The following is a 22,002-nucleotide window of genomic DNA, read 5'->3' as shown; positions in this document are numbered from 1 at the left end:
CCCGAGTTGTCTCGAAAGCTTGCTATGTTTACCATCTTTTCAGTTAGCCATTAAAAGGTATCAACCACTGAGGACTCTCAGATTCCAATATTGTTCTTGTAAAGTAGGTAATTTGTTAACACACAGTGACTATGATCCAAAAAGAAAAGATCAAAAACCTAGAAATGAGAAATTGGGCTTTTATCCCTATGTAAAGCCTGTGCCAACTTGGCTAAAACAAAAAAATTGTAAAAAAAAAAACATGATGGCCCTAAGATTTATGACATCCGACATCACCTGTTCGACCAAGGGAGTCATATACCAGGCAGAATGCCCGTGTAACAAAATCTACATTGCTCTCCCCAATAGAGTTAAAAATAATTACAAGGGAACATTGAGAAGGCTAAAACGGTACTAGACTATTCCACCCTAAAAACCATTCCCAAGCATCTTAAAAAATGTCATAAATGCAATCCCGTTATATTGAAAATTAGGGGAATAGATGTCGTTACAGGGTTTTAGAGGTGGTGATCTAGGAAAAAAAGAATGCAAGTGGATCTATAGGTTGGAGGCTCTAACACCACAAGGCCTCAATGGGTTTGGAGCTTTTTTTTTTTTTTTAAAGCACTGTATTAACAAGAGCGTGTATTTTGCACAGGGGTTATTGGTTTTACGTTTAGATTGTCTTTTCTAGTCATTTTTCATACTTACCATTGGGATGAGTCTGGCTGGTATACATGGCCCCCCCCCAGTGTGGCTCTGGAGGTGATGGAGGATTTAAATCGAGGAAGCCCATCTGTGATAAATGGCCATGCAACTTCTGAAGGGTCAAGTTGGGATCGGGGAACCGTTTCCACCTCCGGGCCACTTCATTCCCCTTCTAGACTGGTTGAATAAGATGATTCACATCTACATTGGGACTAGTATACTCCCATGATAACAACAGCATCACCGAATCGGTCATTGTTCCTTATTGCTGATTACCAAATTAAAGTTTAAATGAAGGTCATAGTAAAAAATATGGAGTCTCAACTCAAATTTATCCATTTTTGGTCCCGAATATACAAAAGAATCAGTTTATTCATCTACAAAAGGATAAAAATAAAATAAAAAAAGACAGCCCTGTGTATTTATAGGAAAATTATGTATTGAAAAAAGTTTTTAGGCGCGTGTTTCCCCAGGATGTGTTCATCATCATCACCGGGGGATTGTTTCATCTATGTTGATGTAGGCTCTTTTTATGTGTAAAATGGCGTATTATGCTACGTCATTATGTAAATATGGATAATTCCAATTAGATTAATAACCATCTAGTTTTCACATATTCAAAATTAATTATGCTTATGATTTATACCAGACAGCAAGGTGGCTCAGTGGTTAGCACCCTATGATGGCTCAGTGGTTTGCACTGCAGCCTTGCAGCGCTGGTGTCCTGGGTTTAAATCCCACCAAGGACGACATCTGCAAGGAGTTTGTATGTTCTCTCCGTGTTGGCGTGGGTTTCCCCCGGGTTCTCCGTTTTCCCCCCACACTCCAAAGAGAAATCTAGATTGTGAACCCCAATGGGGACAGTGCCGATAATGTCTGTAAATTGTCTGAATTGTGAAACGCTGCAGAAAATAATTATTATTATTACTTTACATTTCACGTTTTCACTACATTCACCATGGTCATCACATTTAGTCATTATATTTTCACATATACCCCTATTATATACAGTGCCTACAAGTAGTATTCAACCCCCTGCAGATTTAGCTGGTTGACACATGCGGAATTAACTTGGCATTGTGACATTTGTACTGTAGATCAGCCTGGAAGTGGGAAATGCACTGCAGCAAATTTTGTTTTTGTTTTTTTAAAAACGTTAAAAGTTAATTCAGAGTGTCATTTATTATTCAACCCCTCAAACCACAAGAATTCTGTTTGGTCCCCCTAAAGTATTAAGAAGTAGTTCAGGCACCAAGAATAATGAGCTTCACATGTGTGGATTAAAGATCTCTTTTGCCAGCCTTTTCTGACTATTTAAGACCCTCCCCAAACTTGTGAACAGCACTCAGACATGATCAACATGGGAAAGACAAAGGAGCATTCCAAGGCCATCAGAAACAAGATCGTGGAGGGTCACAAGGCTGGCAAGGGGTACAAAACCCTTTCCAAGGAGTTGGGCCTACCTGTCTCCACTGTTGGGAGCATCATCCGTAAGTGGAAGGCTTATGGAACTACTGTTAGCCTTCCACGGCCTGGACAGCCTTTGAAAGTGTCCTCCCGTGCCGAGGCCAGGCTTGTCCGAAGAGTCAAGGCTAACCCAAGGACAACAAGGAAGGAGCTCCGGGAAGATCTCATGGCAGTGGGGACATTGGTTTCAGTCAATACCATAAGTAACGTACTCCACCGCAATGGTCTCCGTTCCAGACGAGCCCGTAAGGTACCTTTACTTTCAAAGCGTCATGTCAAGGCTCGTCTACAGTTTGCTCATGATCACTTGGAGGACTCTGAGACAGACTGGTTCAAGGTTCTATGGTCTGATGAGACCAAGATCGAGATCTTTGGTGCCAACCACACACGTGACGTTTGGAGACTGGATGGCACTGCATACGACCCCAAGAATACCATCCCTACAGTCAAGCATGGAGTGGCAGCATCATGCTGTGGGGCTGTTTCTCAGCCAAGGGGCCTGGCCATCTGGTCCGCATCCATGGGAAGATGGATAGCACGGCCTACCTGGAGATTTTGGCCAAGAACCTCCGCTCCTCCATCAAGGATCTTAAGATGGGTCGTAATTTCATCTTCCAACAAGACAATGACCCAAAGCACACAGCCAAGAAAACCAAGGCCTGGTTCAAGAGGGAAAAAGTCAAGGTGTTGGAGTGGCCTAGTCAGTCTCCTGACCTTAACCCAATTGAAAACTTGTGGAAAGAGCTCAAGAATAAAGTCCACATGAGACACCCAAAGAAATTAGATAACTTGGAGAAGATCTGCATGGAGGAGTGGGCCAAGATAACTCCACAGACCTGTGCCGGTCTGATCAGGTCTTATAAAAGACGATTATTAGCTGTAATTGCAAACAAGGGTTATTCCACAAAATATTAAGCATAGGGGTTGTATAATAATTGACCCACACTTTTATGTTTAAAATTTAATAAAATTCAACTGAGCAACACAACTTTTTGGTTTGTAAGATTTATGCTTCTGTTCATAAAACCTACTCTCGTTTGCAGTTTGAAGGCTCTAACTTATTTGCATCTTATCAAACCAGCTAAATCTGCAGGGGGTTGAATACTACTTGTAGGCACTGTATATACCCCTAATATATATATATATATATATATATATATATATATATATATATATATATATATATATATATATATATATATATACAGTACAGACCAAAAGTTTGGACACACCTTCTCATTTAAAGATTTTTCTGTATTTTCATGACTTTGAAAATTGTACATTCACACTGAAGGCATCAAAACTATGAATTAACACACGTGGAATTATATACTTAACAAAAAAGTGTGAAACAACTGAAAATATGTCTTATATTCTAGGTTCTTCAAAGTAGCCACCTTTTGCTTTGATGTCTGCTTTGCACACTCTTGGCATTCTCTTGATGAGCTTCAAGAGGTAGTCACCGGAAATGGTCTTCCAACAATCTTGAAGGAGTTCCCAGAGATGCTTAGCACTTGTTGGCCCTTTTGCCTTCACTCTGCGGTCCAGCTCACTCCAAACCATCTCGATTGGGTTCAGGTCTGGTGACTGTGTAGGCCAGGTCTTCTGGCGTAGCACCCCATCATTCTCCTTCTTGGTCAAATAGCCCTTACACAGCCTGGAGGTGTGTTTGGGGTCATTGTCCTGTTGAAAAATAAATGATGGTCCAACTAAACGCAAATCGAATGGAATAGCATGCCGCTGCAAGATGCTGTGGTAGCCATGCTGGTTCAGTATGCCTTAAATTTTGAATAAATCCCCAACAGTGTCACCAGCAAAGCACCCCCACACCATCACACCTCCTCCTCCATGCTTCACGGTGGGAACCAGGCATGTAGAGTTCATCCGTTCACCTTTTCTGCGTCGCACAAAGACACGGTGGTTGGAACCAAAGATCTCAAATTTGAACTCATCAGACCAAAGCACAGATTTCCACTGATCTAATGTCCATTCTTTGTGTTATTTAGCCCAAACAAGTCTCTTCTGCTTGTTGCCTGTCCTTAGCAGTGGTTTCCTAGCAGCTATTTTACCATGAAGGCTTGCTGCACAAAGTCTCCTCTTAACAGTTGTTGAAGAGATGTGTCTGCTGCTAGAACTCTGTGTGGCATTGACCTGGTCTCTAATCTGAGCTGCTGTTAACCTGCGATTTCTGAGGCTGAAGACTCGGATAAACTTATCCTCAGAAGCAGAGGTGACTCTTGGTCTTCCTTTCCTGGGGCGGTCCTCATCTGAGCCAGTTTCTTTATAGCGCTTGATGGTTTTTGCAATTGCACTTGAGGACACTTTCAAAGTTTGCCCAATTTTTCGGACTGACTGACCTTCATTTCTTAAAGTAATGATGGCCACTCATTTTTCTTTACTTAGCTGCTTTTTTTTGGCCATAATACAAATTCTAACAGTCTATTCAGTAGGACTATCAGCTGTGTATCCACCTGATTTCTGCACAACACAACTGATGGTCCCAACCCCATTTATAATGCAAAAAATCCCACTTATTAAACCTGACAGTGGACACCTGTGAAGTGAAAACCATTTCCGGTGACCACCTCTTGAAGCTCATCAAGAGAATGCCAAGAGTGTGCAAAGCAGTCATCAAAGCAAAAGGTGGCTATTTTGAAGAACCTAGCACATAAGACATATTTTCAGTTGTTTCACACTTTTTTGTTAAGTATATAATTCCACATGTGTTAATTCATAGTTTTGATGCCTTCAGTATGAATGTACAATTTTCAAAGTCATGAAAATACAGAAAAATCTTTAAATGAGAAGGTGTGTCCAAACTTTTGGTCTGTACTATATATATATATATATATATATATATATATATATATATATATATATATATATATATATATATATATATATTTTTTTTTCATACATTTTTTAAATTATATAACTTTTCTTTGGAGAGGCACATCCAATATGTCTTAACAGGTTTAATAATTTGAATATCTGCATTAGTTTCTGACCAAAACCATGTAGCCATAAATAAATTTGAGGCCCGTTTGTGGCCATACATAAGATAGTGTTGCCACTATTGGAGGAAATCCTGTTTGCCCTATATTAACATGGCGTTTCATGGGTGAGCGCATGTGCAGGCTGCGGGCACATGGACAATCGGAGACCACCGTCTTAGGTGAGTGCCACGCCTCCCCCACCGGTGGATTGTGTCGCAGCACTCGTGACTGAGGCTCGTGATTCTTCTCGTTGATGATGCAGTCCCAGCTAATGAGGTCATCCGCCAGGTATTTTCTCATTGGTCTTTCTCCTTATTTATACGCCAAACCCCCCTTGACACGCCCACTGAAGAAGCTAGGCAAAACGCGCATCGGGGCAGAAGGCAGCAGCTAGTGACGGGCAGTCCGGCTCTTCTGGCTCCGTTCACTAAAAAGAGCCGGCTCTTTTGGATCCTGAATGGATCCCTATTAAATGTGATAGGTGAACACGTTTTAGATGACAACGAAGTCAACCAAAACTCCGCTCACTCGCAATTAGCCAATCAAAGTGGAGAGTAGGCGGAGTTTGGTTTGGGTGAGCGGAGCTACATCCGACAAACCCGGGAGTGGCTCCCAACAGTCCCGGCAGGGGGGGCCGGCTCCCAACAGTCCCGGCAGGGGGGGCCGGCTCCCAACAGTCCCGGCAGGGGGGGCCGGCTCCCAACAGTCCCGGCAGGGGGGGCCGGCTCCCAACAGTCCCGGCAGGGGGGGCCGGCTCCCAACAGTCCCGGCAGGGGGGGCCGGCTCCCAACAGTCCCGGCAGGGGGGGCCGGCTCCCAACAGTCCCGGCAGGGGGGGCCGGCTCCCAACAGTCCCGGCAGGGGGGGCCGGCTCCCAACAGTCCCGGCAGGGGGGGCCGGCTCCCAACAGTCCCGGCAGGGGGGGCCGGCTCCCAACAGTCCCGGCAGGGGGGGCCGGCTCCCAACAGTCCCGGCAGGGGGGGCCGGCTCCCAACAGTCCCGGCAGGGGGGGCCGGCTCCCAACAGTCCCGGCAGGGGGGGCCGGCTCCCAACAGTCCCGGCAGGGGGGGCCGGCTCCCAACAGTCACGGCAGGGGGGGCCGGCTCCCAACAGTCACGGCAGGGGGGGCCGGCTCCCAACAGTCACGGCAGGGGGGGCCGGCTCCCAACAGTCACAGCAGGGGGGCCGGCTCTTTAAGCCGGATCGTTTGTGACCGACACATCACTAGCAGGAGCTCACATACTGTGGTGGCCAAAAGTATTGGCACCCCTGCAATTCTGTCAGATAATACTCAGTTTCTTCCTGAAAATGATTGCAATCACAAATTCTTTGGTATTATTATCTTCATTTAATTTGTCTTCAATGAAAAAACACAAAAAGAATTGTCCTAAAGCCAAATTGGATATAATTCCACACCAAACCTAAAAAAGTGGGTGGACAAAAGTATTGGCACTGTTTGAAAAATCATGTGATGCTTCTCTAATTGGTGTAATTAACAGCACCTGTAACTTACCTGTGGCACCTAACCGGTGTTGGCAATAACTAAATCACACTTGCAGCCAGTTAACATGGATTAAAGTTGACTCAACCTCTGTCCTGTGTCCTTGTGTGTACCACATTGAGCATGGAGAAAAGAAAGAAGACCAAAGAACTGTCTGAGGACTTGAGAAACCAAATTGTGAGGAAGCATGAGCAATCTCAAGGCTACAAGTCCATCTCCAAAGACCTGAATGTTCCTGTGTCTTCCGTGCGCAGTGTCATCAAGAAGTTTAAAGCCCATGGCGCTGTGGCTAACCTCTCTAGATGTGGACGGAAAAGAAAAATTGACGAGAGATTTCAACGCAAGATTGTGCGGATGGTGGATAAAGAACCTCGACTAACATCCTAACAAGTTCAAGCTGCCCTGCAGTCCGAGGGTACAACAGTGTCAACCCGTACTATCCGTCGGCGTCTGAATGAAAAGGGACTGTATGGTAGGATACCCAGGAAGACCCCACTTCTTACCCCGAGACATTAAAAAGCCAGGCTGGAGTTTGCCAAAACTTAGCTGAGAAAGCCTAAAACGTTTTGGAAGAATGTTCTCTGGTCAGATGAGACAAAAGTAGAGCTTTTTGGGAAAAACAATCAACAGAGTGTACAGGAAAAAAAAAGAGGCATTCAAAGAAAAGAACACAGTCCCTACAGTCAAACATGGCGGAGGTTCCCTGATGTTTTGGGGTTGCTTTGCTGCCTCTGGCACTGGACTGCTTGACCATGTGAATGGCATTATGAAGTCTGAAGACTACCAACAAATTTTGCAGCATAATGTAGGGCCCAGTGTGAGAAAGCTGGGTCTCCCTCAGAGGTCATGGGTCTTCCAGCAGGACAATGACCCAAAACACACTTCCAAAAGCACTATAAAATGGTTTGAGAGAAAGCACTGGAGACTTCTAAGGTGGCCAGCAATGAGTCCAGACCTGAATCCAATAGAACACCTGTGGAGAGATCTCAAAATGGCAGTTTGGAGAAGGCACCCTTCAAATATCAGGGACCTGGAGCAGTTTGCCAAAGAAGAATGGTCTACAATTCCAGCAGAGCATTTTAAGAAACTCATTGATGGTTACCAGGAGCGGTTGTTCGCAGTTATTTTGGCTAAAGGTTGTGCAACCAAGTATTAGGCTGAGGGTGCCAATACTTTTGTCCGGCCCATTTTTGGAGTTTTGTGTGAAATGAGCAATGATTTGATTTTTGCTTCATTCTCTTTTGTGTTTTTTCCTTGCAAGCAAATTAAATGAAGAGAATAATACCAAAGAATTTGTGATTGCAATCATTTTCAGGAAGAAACTGAGTATTATTTGACAGAATTGCACAGGTGCCAATACTTTTGGCCACCACTGTACACTACTCACTTTGTGATCTAATTACAGGTAAAACAACCATTTGATCTAATTTTCCTTCATGTATACTGTATGGAATTCTGAGGCAAAAATGAAGTTGTAATGTTTACGAGTTGCCACTCGTTTCAGTAATGCATGGTACTATACGCAGTCAATAAGCATATTAACATTTTATGCGGAGATAAGCCAAATAACATTATCTGTATTTAACAAGCACTGAGCACTTTGCAATTAGGTTTTAAAGGCTGATAGGACCATTATACACAGTCAGTATATTTGCACTTTGTTTATAAAATTAGGTTTCAAGGGCGGGTAAGACCATTTGATAAAGTAACAAGCACTATAGTACTTTATTTGGCTTTCTCGATGCAAACTCGGACTATTGCATGTAATACTGCCATGTATATGCTATAAATATTCCTTATGTCCTTAGGACAGACAGACTGCAATTTGGGTTGCATGGGTTAATCAGTGAATCATGTGACCTATCCTGTTCATTTTGCAGGTGTTTTTTATTTCACATGATAACCCATTGAATGAACTGCATTATGGTCTATTCATTTCAAGTAATTATTATTAGATCATAAAATACGTTTTCTTCCTATATCGCCTCTATCTAATTTTGATGAGCTCTACTTTTTCTACTCACCAGAATCTGTTCCTGATTTTAATTATGTTTTAATATTATTCTGAAATAAAATTTCAGAGCCCCCAAGTGATAGAACAGCAGAATCCCCGTCAAGTGACCCTGTTTTGTAAATAACACCCCTTTGAGAATTTATCTACAGGTGTAGTGACGATTTTGACTCCATGGTGTGTTTTCTAGAAACAAACAGCAGCTGATGTTACTGAGTGAAAATTGCAAACTGCCGTTGTAGTGACCAGTGCGTTGTAGTGCTCAGTACATTATGCCCAGCTCGTGCTTCTGGAGACACGCACTTGTAAATTAAGCGGGCTTTCATCGCTACAGAAATGCAAAAGGCGTGGATGCCAACTGCAATTTAGGAACACTAGAGCTTACAAAGGAGGGGGGGGGGGCATTTGGGAGCGTAAAATTCGCTGGATTTCTTTTGGGGGTAGGAAGGAGCCATAGTGCTTTTCCAGAGCCTTTGTGCTACCAGTAACGTGGAAGCCCCTCAATTTCCATTGACAGATGACGAACCAGAGTGGGGACTTGCTTTTTTTGTGGATTGATTAAGGCACATTTTACATAACATTTCGGATCACATTTATCCTGTGCTCTATGCTGAGCGCTTATTTTGGGGTTTCCATTAAAATCTCCGAGTGACGTGACTGGATAAAATCCCCGAAAGATCCATTCACTTCAATGAGGCAGCAGAATTACTCTGGACTCTGTCTGACCTCTGTTCAGCAGTGTCTTTTTCAGATGTGCACAAAACGGTGACCGAGGGCACTTTTATGCACACGTAAAAAAACGGACACTGCCGGAACAAAGGTCAAACTGTGTCCACAGTGCCTCCATCTGCCTCATTACAGGGAATCTTCCACCGGGGGTTCCATCTGAATCACATATTTCAAAGATTTATACGGAAACCCCGGTGTAAGCGCTCAGCGTAGAGCGCAGGATAAATGTGCGCAGAGCCTGACTGCCATCTTTGAGAGGCAGAATGAACAAATCAAGGTGAAAAAGGTTTTTTTATTTTTGTTTGTTTGTTTTTTGTTTTTTTTACGCCGTTCCTCATTCGGTATAAGTGATTAGATGACTTTATTCTTCGGGTCGGTGCGATTACAGCGATACCAGATTTAGATCAGGTTTTTTTTTTATGTTTGCCAGCTGTCACACACTAAAAAACATTTTGTATTGCAAAAAGTAGTTTTTGCATCGCCATATTTTGAGACCTATAATTTTTCCATATTTTGGCCGACAGAATCATTTGAGGCTTGTTTTTTGTGGGACAAGTTGACGTTTGTATTAGTACCATTTTCAGGCACGTTCATTTTTTTATCGCTTTCTATTCCAATTTTTGGGAGGCAGAATAAACAAAAACCAACAATTCCGGAATTATTTATTTATTTATTTTTAATGCCGTTCCGCGTGTGGTAAAATTGATAAGGTAGCTTTATTCTTCGGGTCAGTACGTTTACAGCGGTACCACATTTATATCTTTTTTATGTTCTGCCGCTTTTACACATATACACCGATATGATTCTGGTATCGCTGTAATAGCACCGACCCGAAGAATAAGGTTGTCCAATCACTTATACTGCACGAGGAAAGGCGTAAAATATAAGGGCTAGGGTTAAAGGATTTGGATTTTTTCAAAAGTAAAGAAAAAAAACGATGACGATATGGTGACTAGTGCTCAGCTCAAGTGCTCGCTATTTGAGTTTGCATCGGATGCTCGGGTATGCACCAAGTATCGTGGGCGCTCAAGTCTTTGCCCCATATGTTTTGCAGCTGTTATACAGCCAAAAAAAAACTTGCGGAGATAGCCTGCCATGCACGAGCAATCCCCGGAATTTTTTTTTTTTTTTTTTTGGGTGTCTAATAACCGTGAAACATGCGTTGAGGGACTCGAGCAAGTCACTTGAGCACCCGCGATACATGGTTCCCAAGTACCCGAAGCAAACTCAAGTAGCGAGCACTTGATCTCAAGACTAGTGACAACTTCTTCAATATGATGACCTAATGTTATCAAATTCTGTGTTGTACCTCTGGGTTCAAAATGTTCACTATACCTGCTTGATAAAATCCTTGAGGAGTGTAGTTTCCAAAATGGAATCACCTGTGGGTGTTTTTTCACTGTTTAGGCACATCAGGGGCTCCCCAAATGCAACATGGCGTCCGCTAATTATTCAAGCAAATTTTACATTCAAAAAGTCAAATGGCGCTCCTTCCCTTCCGAGTCCTGCCGTGCGCCCAAACAGTGGTTTTCCCCCACAAATGGGGTATTGGCTTACGCAGGAGAAATTGCACCATGCAATTTGTTGTGCAATTTATCCTGTTACCCTTATGTTTTTCATCCTCCAATTTTGCATTTTCATTTTTGTGGGAAAAATGTGAAAATTTTATTTTCACGGCTCAATGTTATAAACTTCTGTGCAGCACCTGGGGGTTCAAGGTTCTCGCCACACATCTAGATAAGTTCCCTGAGGGGTCTAGTTTCCAAAAATGGTGTCACTTGTGGGGGGTTTCCACTGTTTAGGCACATCAGGGGCTCCCCAAATGCGACATGGCGTCCGCTAATTATTCAAGCAAATTTTACATTCAAAAAGTCAATTGGCGCTCCTTCCCTTCCGAGCCCTGCCGTGCGCCCAAATAGTGGTTTTCCCCCACATATGGGGTATCAGCGTGCTCAGGAACAATTGCACAAATTTTGGGGTCCATTTTTACCTGATACCCTTGCGAAAATAAAAAAAAATTGGGGTCTAAAAGTAACATTTTTGTGAAAAAAGTTAAATGTTCATTTTTTTCTTCCACATGCCAAAAATTCCTATGAAGCACCTGAAGGGTTAATAAACTTCTTGAATGTAGTTTTAAGCACCTTGGGGGGGAGGGGATAGGCAGTTATTAGAATGGGGTCACTTTTCGGTATTTTCTGTCATAAAGGCCCCTCAAAAGTCACTTCAAACGTGATGTGGTCCCTAAAAAAATGGGTTTTGTAAATTTTGTTGGAAAAATTAGAAATCGCTGGTCAACTTTTAACCCTTATAACTTCCTAACAAAAAAAAAAATTTTGGTTCCAAAATTGTGCTGATGTAAAGTAGGCATGCGGGAAATGTTATTTTTTATCTATTTTGTGTGACATATGTCTCTGATTTAAGGGCATAAAAATTCAAAGTTTGAAAATTGCTCCATTTTTGGCAAATTTCCGATTTTTTCACAAATAAACGCAAGTGATATCGAAGAAATGTTACCACTATCATGAAGTGCAAATGTCGGAAGGGGTTAAACTATGCACTCTGCCCACTTCATTAAGTCTATAAAAATTAGCACACAAAAAAAGGCCCATCTCTCTGGAAAAGCACGGCAAATTAAAAAGTAATAAAAAAAAAAATGGAAGACTTAAGGGAGCAGTGGGAATAAAATATCAAAAACTGGCCACTTTAGACCTGGTTCCCTTTAAGAAGCAGGTACAAGAAAATGTGAAGAAGTCTGCATGCAACATTGAAGGAGTTTTAAAATGAGGATGTCCTGACGAGGCAACCCCCCTTTAATACAACGTGGCTGTCGATCCTCCCCATACTATAGCCCCTTACTCGGCTCAGGTTTGAGATATATCATAACCAGCATCTTACTTCAGAAGGAACATCAGCCACTTCTTCGACGCATCTCAGCAAAATCTTATCGCAGTCCTTCTCGGCGGCGATCCCAGACTCGCTCACGCACTTGACCAGTTGCAGAATTTCTGGGTAATTCTCCTGTTGCACCAGCCGCTTGCAAACTTTGCTGTAAACCTTGAAAGCGTCGAGCTGGAAATCCTGGAAATTGGTTTAAATAGAAGACACATGGTGGTTTAGGTACCAAAACTATGGCAGCTCCACTCACATTCATGCATTGATTTTTTTCATCCATCAAAAAAAGGACCACGTGTCATTTATTTTTCCTCTTAGTAACATCTGCTGGCTCAGGAGCTGGGCATGAGCTGCCAGCTAGGCTATAAAGCCACCCCTTAATAGTAAATGCTATCCTCTTAGTAACATCTGCTGGCTCAGGAACTGGGCATGAGCTGCCAGCTAGGCTATAAAGCCACCCCTTAATAGTAAATGCTATCCTCTTAGTAACATCTGCTGGCTCAGGAGCTGGGCATGAGCTGCTGCCAGCTAGGCTATAAAGCCACCCCTTAATAGTAAATGCTATCCTCTTAGTAACATCTGCTGGCTCAGGAGGTGGGCATGAGCTGCCAGCTAGGCTATAAAGCCACCCCGTAATAGTAAATGCTATCCTCTTAGTAACATCTGCTGGCTCAGGAGCTGGGCATGTGCTGCCAGCTAGGCTATAAAGCCACCCCTTAATAGTAAATGCTATCCTCTTAGTAACAAATGCTGGCTCAGGAGCTGGGCATGAGCTGCCAGCTAGGCTATAAAGCCACCCCTTAATAGTAAATGCTATCCTCTTAGTAACATCTGCTGGCTCAGGAGCTGGGCATGTGCTGCTGCCAGCTAGGCTATAAAGCCACCCCTTAATAGTAAATGCTATCCTCTCAGTAACATCTGCTGGCTCAGGAGGTGGGCATGTGCTGCCAGCTAGGCTATAAAGCCACCCCTTAATAGTAAATGCTATCCTCTTAGTAACATCTGCTGGCTCAGGAGCTGGGCATGTGCTGCCAGCTAGGCTATAAAGCCACCCCTTAATAGTAAATGCTATCCTCTTAGTAACATCTGCTGGCTCAGGAGGTGGGCATGTGCTGCCAGCTAGGCTATAAAGCCACCCCTTAATAGTAAATGCTATCCTCTTAGTAACATCTGCTGGCTCAGGAGGTGGGCATGAGCTGCCAGCTAGGCTATAAAGCCACCCCGTAATAGTAAATGCTATCCTCTTAGTAACATCTGCTGGCTCAGGAGCTGGGCATGTGCTGCCAGCTAGGCTATAAAGCCACCCCTTAATAGTAAATGCTATCCTCTTAGTAACATCTGCTGGCTCAGGAGCTGGGCATGTGCTGCCAGCTAGGCTATAAAGCCACCCCTTAATAGTAAATGCTATCCTCTTAGTAACATCTGCTGGCTCAGGAGGTGGGCATGAGCTGCCAGCTAGGATATAAAGCCACCCCTTAATAGTAAATGCTATCCTCTTAGTAACATCTGCTGGCTCAGGAGGTGGGCATGTGCTGCCAGCTAGGCTATAAAGCCACCCCGTAATAGTAAATGCTATCCTCTTAGTAACATCTGCTGGCTCAGGAGCTGGGCATGTGCTGCCAGCTAGGCTATAAAGCCACCCCTTAATAGTAAATGCTATCCTCTTAGTAACAAATGCTGGCTCAGGAGCTGGGCATGAGCTGCCAGCTAGGCTATAAAGCCACCCCTTAATAGTAAATGCTATCCTCTTAGTAACATCTGCTGGCTCAGGAGCTGGGCATGTGCTGCTGCCAGCTAGGCTATAAAGCCACCCCTTAATAGTAAATGCTATCCTCTCAGTAACATCTGCTGGCTCAGGAGGTGGGCATGTGCTGCCAGCTAGGCTATGAAGCCACCCCTTAATAGTAAATGCTATCCTCTTAGTAACATCTGCTGGCTCAGGAGCTGGGCATGAGCTGCCAGCTAGGCTATAAAGCCACCCCTTAATAGTAAATGCTATCCTCTTAGTAACATCTGCTGGCTCAGGAGCTGGGCATGTGCTGCCAGCTAGGCTATAAAGCCACCCCTTAATAGTAAATGCTATCCTCTTAGTAACATCTGCTGGCTCAGGAGCTGGGCATGTGCTGCTGCCAGCTAGGCTATAAAGCCACCCCTTAATAGTAAATGCTATCCTCTCAGTAACATCTGCTGGCTCAGGAGGTGGGCATGTGCTGCCAGCTAGGCTATGAAGCCACCCCTTAATAGTAAATGCTATCCTCTTAGTAACATCTGCTGGCTCAGGAGCTGGGCATGAGCTGCCAGCTAGGCTATAAAGCCACCCCTTAATAGTAAATGCTATCCTCTTAGTAACATCTGCTGGCTCAGGAGCTGGGCATGTGCTGCTGCCAGCTAGGCTATAAAGACACCCCTTAATAGTAAATGCTATCCTCTTAGTAACATCTGCTGGCTCAGGAGCTGGGCATGTGCTGCTGCCAGCTAGGCTATAAAGACACCCCTTAATAATAAATGCTATCCTCTTAGTAACATCTGCTGGCTCAGGAGCTGGGCATGAGCTGCCAGCTAGGCTATAAAGCCACCCCTTAATAGTAAATGCTATCCTCTTAGTAACATCTGCTGGCTCAGGAGGTGGGCATGTGCTGCCAGCTAGGCTATAAAGCCACCCCTTAATAGTAAATGCTATCCTCTTAGTAACATCTGCTGGCTCAGGAGCTGGGCATGTGCTGCTGCCAGCTAGGCAATAAAGCCACCCCTTAATAGTAAATGCTATCCTCTTAGTAACATCTGCTGGCTCAGGAGCTGGGCATGAGCTGCCAGCTAGGCTATAAAGCCAGCCATTAATAGTAAATGCTATCCTCTTAGTAACATCTGCTGGCTCAGGAGCTGGGCATGTGCTGCTGCCAGCTAGGCTATAAAGCCACCCCTTAATAGTAAATGCTATCCTCTTAGTAACATCTGCTGGCTCAGGAGCTGGGCATGAGCTGCCAGCTAGGCTATAAAGCCACCCCTTAATAGTAAATGCTATCCTCTTAGTAACATCTGCTGGCTCAGGAGGTGGGCATGTGCTGCCAGCTAGGCTATAAAGCCACCCCTTAATAGTAAATGCTATCCTCTTAGTAACATCTGCTGGCTCAGGAGCTGGGCATGTGCTGCTGCCAGCTAGGCAATAAAGCCACCCCTTAATAGTAAATGCTATCCTCTTAGTAACATCTGCTGGCTCAGGAGCTGGGCATGAGCTGCCAGCTAGGCTATAAAGACACCCCTTAATAGTAAATGCTATCCTCTTAGTAACATCTGCTGGCTCAGGAGGTGGGCATGTGCTGCCAGCTAGGCTATAAAGACACCCCTTAATAGTAAATGCTATCCTCTTAGTAACATCTGCTGGCTCAGGAGGTGGGCATGAGCTGCCAGCTAGGCTATAAAGCCACCCCTTAATAGTAAATGCTATCCTCTTAGTAACATCTGCTGGCTCAGGAGCTGGGCATGAGCTGCCAGCTAGGCTATAAAGCCACCCCTTAATAGTAAATGCTATCCTCTTAGTAACATCTGCTGGCTCAGGAGCTGGGCATGTGCTGCCAGCTAGGCTATAAAGCCACCCCTTAATAGTAAATGCTATCCTCTTAGTAACATCTGCTGGCTCAGGAGCTGGGCATGTGCTGCCAGCTAGGCTATAAAGCCACCCCTTAATAGTAAATGCTATCCTCTTAGTAACATCTGCTGGCTCAGGAGCTGGGCATGTGCTGCTGCCAGCTAGGCTATAAAGCCACCCCTTAATAGTAAATGCTATCCTCTTAGTAACATCTGCTGGCTCAGGAGCTGGGCATGAGCTGCCAGCTAGGCTATAAAGCCACCCCTTAATAGTAAATGCTATCCTCTTAATAACATCTGCTGGCTCAGGAGCTGGGCATGTGCTGCCAGCTAGGCTATAAAGCCACCCCTTAATAGTAAATGCTATCCTCTTAGTAACATCTGCTGGCTCAGGAGCTGGGCATGTGCTGCCAGCTAGGCTATAAAGCCACCCCTTAATAGTAAATGCTATCCTCTTCGTAACATCTGCTGGCTCAGGAGCTGGGCATGTGCTGCCAGCTAGGCTATAAAGACACCCCTTAATAGTAAATGCTATCCTCTTAGTAACATCTGCTGGCTCAGGAGCTGGGCATGAGCTGCTGCCAGCTAGGCTATAAAGCCACCCCTTAATAGTAAATGCTATCCTCTTAGTAACATCTGCTGGCTCAGGAGCTGGGCATGTGCTGCCAGCTAGGCTATAAAGCCACCCCTTAATAGTAAATGCTATCCTCTTAGTAACATCTGCTGGCTCAGGAGGTGGGCATGTGCTGCCAGCTAGGCTATAAAGACACCCCTTAATAGTAAATGCTATCCTCTTAGTAACATCTGCTGGCTCAGGAGCTGGGCATGAGCTGCCAGCTAGGCTATAAAGACACCCCTTAATAGTAAATGCTATCCTCTTAGTAACATCTGCTGGCTCAGGAGCTGGGCATGTGCTGCCAGCTAGGCTATAAAGCCACCCCTTAATAGTAAATGCTATCCTCTTAGTAACATCTGCTGGCTCAGGAGCTGGGCATGAGCTGCCAGCTAGGCTATAAAGCCACCCCTTAATAGTAAATGCTATCCTCTTAGTAACATCTGCTGGCTCAGGAGCTGGGCATGTGCTGCCAGCTAGGCTATAAAGCCACCCCTTAATAGTAAATGCTATCCTCTTAGTAACATCTGCTGGCTCAGGAGCTGGGCATGAGCTGCCAGCTAGGCTATAAAGCCACCCCTTAATAGTAAATGCTATCCTCTTAGTAACCTCTGCTGGCTCAGGAGCTGGGCATGTGCTGCTGCCAGCTAGGCTATAAAGCAACCCCTTAATAGTAAATGCTATCCTCTTAGTAACATCTGCTGGCTCAGGAGCTGGGCATGAGCTGCCAGCTAGGCTATAAAGCCACCCCTTAATAGTAAATGCTATCCTCTTAGTAACATCTGCTGGCTCAGGAGCTGGGCATGAGCTGCCAGCTAGGCTATAAAGCCACCCCTTAATAGTAAATGCTATCCTCTTATTAACATCTGCTGGCTCAGGAGCTGGGCATGAGCTGCCAGCTAGGCTATAAAGCCACCCCTTAATAGTAAATGCTATCCTCTTAGTAACATCTGCTGGCTCAGGAGCTGGGCATGAGCTGCCAGCTAGGCTATAAAGCCACCCCTTAATAGTAAATGCTATCCTCTTAGTAACATCTGCTGGCTCAGGAGCTGGGCATGTGCTGCTGCCAGCTAGGCTATAAAGCCACCCCTTAATAGTAAATGCTATCCTCTTAGTAACATCTGCTGGCTCAGGAGCTGGGCATGAGCTGCCAGCTAGGCTATAAAGCCACCCCTTAATAGTAAATGCTATCCTCTTAGTAACATCTGCTGGCTCAGGAGCTGGGCATGTGCTGCCAGCTAGGCTATAAAGCCACCCCTTAATAGTAAATGCTATCCTCTTAGTAACATCTGCTGGCTCAGGAGCTGGGCATGAGCTGCCAGCTAGGCTATAAAGCCACCCCTTAATAGTAAATGCTATCCTCTTAGTAACATCTGCTGGCTCAGGAGCTGGGCATGAGCTGCCAGCTAGGCTATAAAGCCACCCCTTAATAGTAAATGCTATCCTCTTAGTAACATCTGCTGGCTCAGGAGGTGGGCATGAGCTGCCAGCTAGGCTATAAAGCCACCCCTTAATAGTAAATGCTATCCTCTTAGTAACATCTGCTGGCTCAGGAGGTGGGCATGAGCTGCCAGCTAGGCTATAAAGCCACCCCTTAATAGTAAATGCTATCCTCTTAGTAACATCTGCTGGCTCAGGAGGTGGGCATGAGCTGCCAGCTAGGCTATAAAGCCACCCCTTAATAGTAAATGCTATCCTCTTAGACACTGCGGCCAATTGTGACCACATAATTTAAGAAGTTAGGAATGGGATGGGTTGTGTAAAACAACAGTCAGCCCATCCTGTGATGAAATTGTGGGGTCAATGGCTTGTCCTAGCATCCAGGCACCTTCCCATAAGCTTGATAGGCTTGACGGCAAGCTTCAAAAAGAAAACAACAACAACTAAACCCGACTATATGTAGATTCTCATGTGACATAGATAAGAAAATATGGACAAAATATATGGAAAAAATCTGAATTTAGTGAAGCTCTTGCATGGCTCACAGAATGCAATGGATCCTGGAAGCACGGATGAGACATTACTGATGTGGCCATCTCACCTGAATTACTCGAAAAGCAATTCCAAACCCTTCTTCTACATTCTTCCCACCCAATATAACCTAGAAAAACAAAGAAAAATATAATGAACTGGATTACGAAAGCAAAAGGGCATGAGGCGGATCTATTATTCAAGAGCCTGCAAGCGCGTGTTCACATACCAATCCTTTTGCGGGCACATTTTCTTATTTAGTTCATTAGACTACCAAGACACCATCAGGGACATTAATTTAATTTGCTAGTGCAGCTCATATCGTTAACTTAAACAGAGCCACTGAGCTCACAGATTGCCTGCAGCGTTGCAAACAATAACAGACACTCCGTGCTGGACCTGGGGAGGTTTAGGAATATAGAGTTTATGCTCAAGAACTGAACCCGGGGAACAAGGGCTTTCCAAAACTAAAAAAAAAAAAAAAAACAACAACAAACAAATCCTTTATTATTATTAAGTTGCACTTTGCCTTTGAGGGTATGTGCGCACATTCAGGATTTGAAGCAGTAATTTCTGAATCTCCTTGGCAGGAAAAACGCTGGGAAAAAAACAAAAAAAATCACGCGTTTTTCTGCGATTTTGACCCGTTTTTTGAAGCTTTTTTGTACATCCATGAATCCTTTCTGGAGCTAAATAAAGTTATTTGAAAAGGAACATGGAAAATTGCTTTAACCCTTGGATTAAAGTCAAAACTGGGGTGAGTATATTGGTTAATTTAAGAATGTGTCTGTTGTATTTCAAACAAAGTGTTAGCTCGGTGTCTGTGTTTATTTAACTCTTTACATCAATTAGGTTTGGTGATGAAAGGGTCAGATTGACACTTTGTCATCACCAAACATAAGAGCTAGGTGTCAGCTAATCCCGTTCACCCAAATCTTCATTAGCATTTCCATTCATGTAATTTCTGGGGCAGCTGTGAGCTGCTATTTTTAGCCTAGGAACGTGCCATTAAGGCAAACATGGTCCCTGGCTATTATTAACAGATCACAGCTGTTTTGTTAGCCGCTACGTCAACACGAACAGCAACAAGTAGCGCTTTGGACACAGCGTATTTTTGCTGCATCCAAAACATGGTGTTCTAAAGCAGCACTTTTGTTGTCGGTACATGTGAATCCACCGCATATAATGACACTTCAATCGATCAAAATCGGCAGCGGAGACAGGCGTGTCCGCTACAAAAATTGACATGCTGCGGGTGAGTTTGTGTACGTGGCCACGATCAGGAGCAGCTGCAGGTTTGCTGCGTGTTTATGCAGCATCAAACCCGCAGTGTCCAGATGTAACAGCATAGTGGATGGGATCTCTAGAAATCCCATGTCCACTATGCATGCAACTGAGGCTGCAATCACCCGTGGACACTGACATGCGGCGCTTCTTTCAGGACCGCAGCATGTCAAATTCTCTTGCGGAGTCGCTAGTTTCCGCAACAGAAATTTGACCACTAGAACGTATTGAATGCGGTAAATCTGCATGGTTCAGGGAAAACATGTGGATTTACCTGCGTTCAATAGAATGCAACGTTCTGGACGCAGCAAAAATATGCTGCATCCAAAGTGCTGCTACGTCCGGATCTTGGGCTCACAGCCTAAAAAATTTTTTTTAAAAATGGTGTGGGCTCCTGCGTCATTTTCATAACCAGCAGAAGGAAAGCGGACCGCTGAGGGCTAATATTAGTAGCCGGGGAAGGGGCCATTAGCCAAAAATGTTCCCTGGCTATTAATAACCGCCCAAAGCTGTTTGCTTAGCCTTTTCTGGCTAGATTACAGGGTGACCCCTGAAAAAATTGAAGTAGGGTTTCCCTATAAACTCTAACCAGAAAAGTCTAAACAGACAGCTTCGGGTTGATGTTAATAGCCAGGGAAGGGGCCATGGAAACTAGCCACCTCCGCAGCTAATAATATCACCCCTCATCAGTCCCAGAAATGGCACATCCACAAGATGCACCAAAACCGACGCTTAGCCTCCGCTGTTACCACTGCCCTGTAGCGGTAGCGAGTGGGGTAATGGGGTTGGGGTTCATGTCAGCCTTGTATTGGCGGCTATCGTGAAGCCAAGGTTAGTGATGGAGGACGTCTATAAGACGACCCCATTACTAACCGCGAAGTAAAGCTTTCGCCGCTTTTTCAATAAGACACGGCCAGTATTTTAATGAAATAAAATGACACACTGTTTTAAAAAAGTTTTTATTTCACGCTCAGTCCATGAATCCCTCGATCTTCTGAAAAAAATAAATAAATAAAAAACAACCATATCCCTCACCTGTCCGCCGTAACGACGTAGTCCACAATTACCTCCATCACGATTGTCCCTCGACAATCCGGGTCATTTCTACAGCAGTGACATCAGCAATCACTGATGTCACTGCAGTAGAAGACAGCAATGTACACTGACAGGGGTGTAATCACTCCTGTCAGTGTACACTGCTGCTGCAGGAGTGAGGTCAATGGAGTTCATCAGCTTAAGATCAGCTGATCAACCCCGGTGACCTCAGCATCACTCGAGGAGGGAACATTCTTGAGAATGTTCCCAAGCAGCACTGCCGATGCCATAAAGGGAGGTCACGTGACCCCAGGACCTGGCAGCGCAGCTATGTACACTGCTGGGAGTGAGCGCGCTTCAGGCAGAGTACCGTGGGCTGCCGAGGGATCAGGACCCCGGGGGACATCGCGAGGACACCAGGGGTGCCGGACAGGTGAGCATAGTGTTTTTTTGTTTTTGTTCACACTGCGTGCAGTCCCGGCTCGGCTGAGGAGACTACTACTCCCCTCAGCCACGCCTCTCTCGCTATTATCAGCGGGACCGGCGGTCGGATGGAGTAGTAGTCCTCCTCAGCTGACCCGGGTACCACACTGTGCAGCGTTTTTGCAACGTTTCTGCGGCCCATTGACTTTAATTGAACTGCAGCAAATCTGCAGGTATAAATATTATACCTGGGCATTTGCTGCAGTTCAATTAAAGTCAATGGGCGGAAAAACGGCATAGAAAGAAGATGCAGCGTTTTAAAACGCAATGCCAACCCTGAGTGGAAATTTCCACATCATGTGCACAGCACATCAGCATTGCCATTGAAACAGCTGGCAGAGCGATTACCAAGCGGTTTTGATGAGTTTCCACGAGGAAAAATCGCCGCGAAAAAGCATCAAAAACGCTACATGTGCACTTAACATGTAAGAGTTTTCCTTAAGCAACGTCCTTATTGGTGACGGTCCGATTGTAGGGACTGGCAGCAATCAGCATAACAGGAAATTTTATCCCTGTCAGATAGGACCGGAATTGCACATGCTCCGACTGCTGCTCCAAGAGCTGCACTCGTCTTTTTTAAAGCAAACCCTTTAAAGCAGCAGTAGGTTCTGTCGATCGGTGAGGGTCTCAGGGGATAACTTGTTATTACCAGACAGCCCCTTTAATTATAGCTTCATCTGAAAAAGTTAAAAAAAAAACATTGACTGGTCAGCCACCAGGGAAGCGGACATGTTAGAAGCCCACCGAGA

The 22,002-nt window shown here is 44.7% G+C and overlaps 1 protein-coding gene across 1 annotated transcript in view; it reads right to left on the bottom strand.

Moving 5' to 3' along the window:
• ZFYVE26 (zinc finger FYVE-type containing 26) overlaps nt 1–22,002 on the bottom strand; it is a 290,489-nt gene that overhangs the window by 18,503 nt on the left and 249,984 nt on the right. Inside the window, exons 38-39 of the mRNA XM_073637441.1 lie at nt 18,522–18,581; nt 12,286–12,468 (exon numbers count right to left, since the gene is read on the bottom strand). Coding sequence (XP_073493542.1) covers nt 12,286–12,468; nt 18,522–18,581 — 243 coding nt within the window. The remainder of the gene's footprint in view (nt 1–12,285; nt 12,469–18,521; nt 18,582–22,002) is intronic.

Source organism: Phyllobates terribilis, unplaced genomic scaffold, assembly GCF_046119375.1.
Source record: "Phyllobates terribilis strain yellow unplaced genomic scaffold, ASM4611937v1 Scaffold_6__1_contigs__length_29720123, whole genome shotgun sequence".
Taxonomy (NCBI): Eukaryota; Metazoa; Chordata; class Amphibia; order Anura; family Dendrobatidae; genus Phyllobates; species Phyllobates terribilis.
This window is presented reverse-complemented; position numbering and strand designations above follow the sequence as displayed.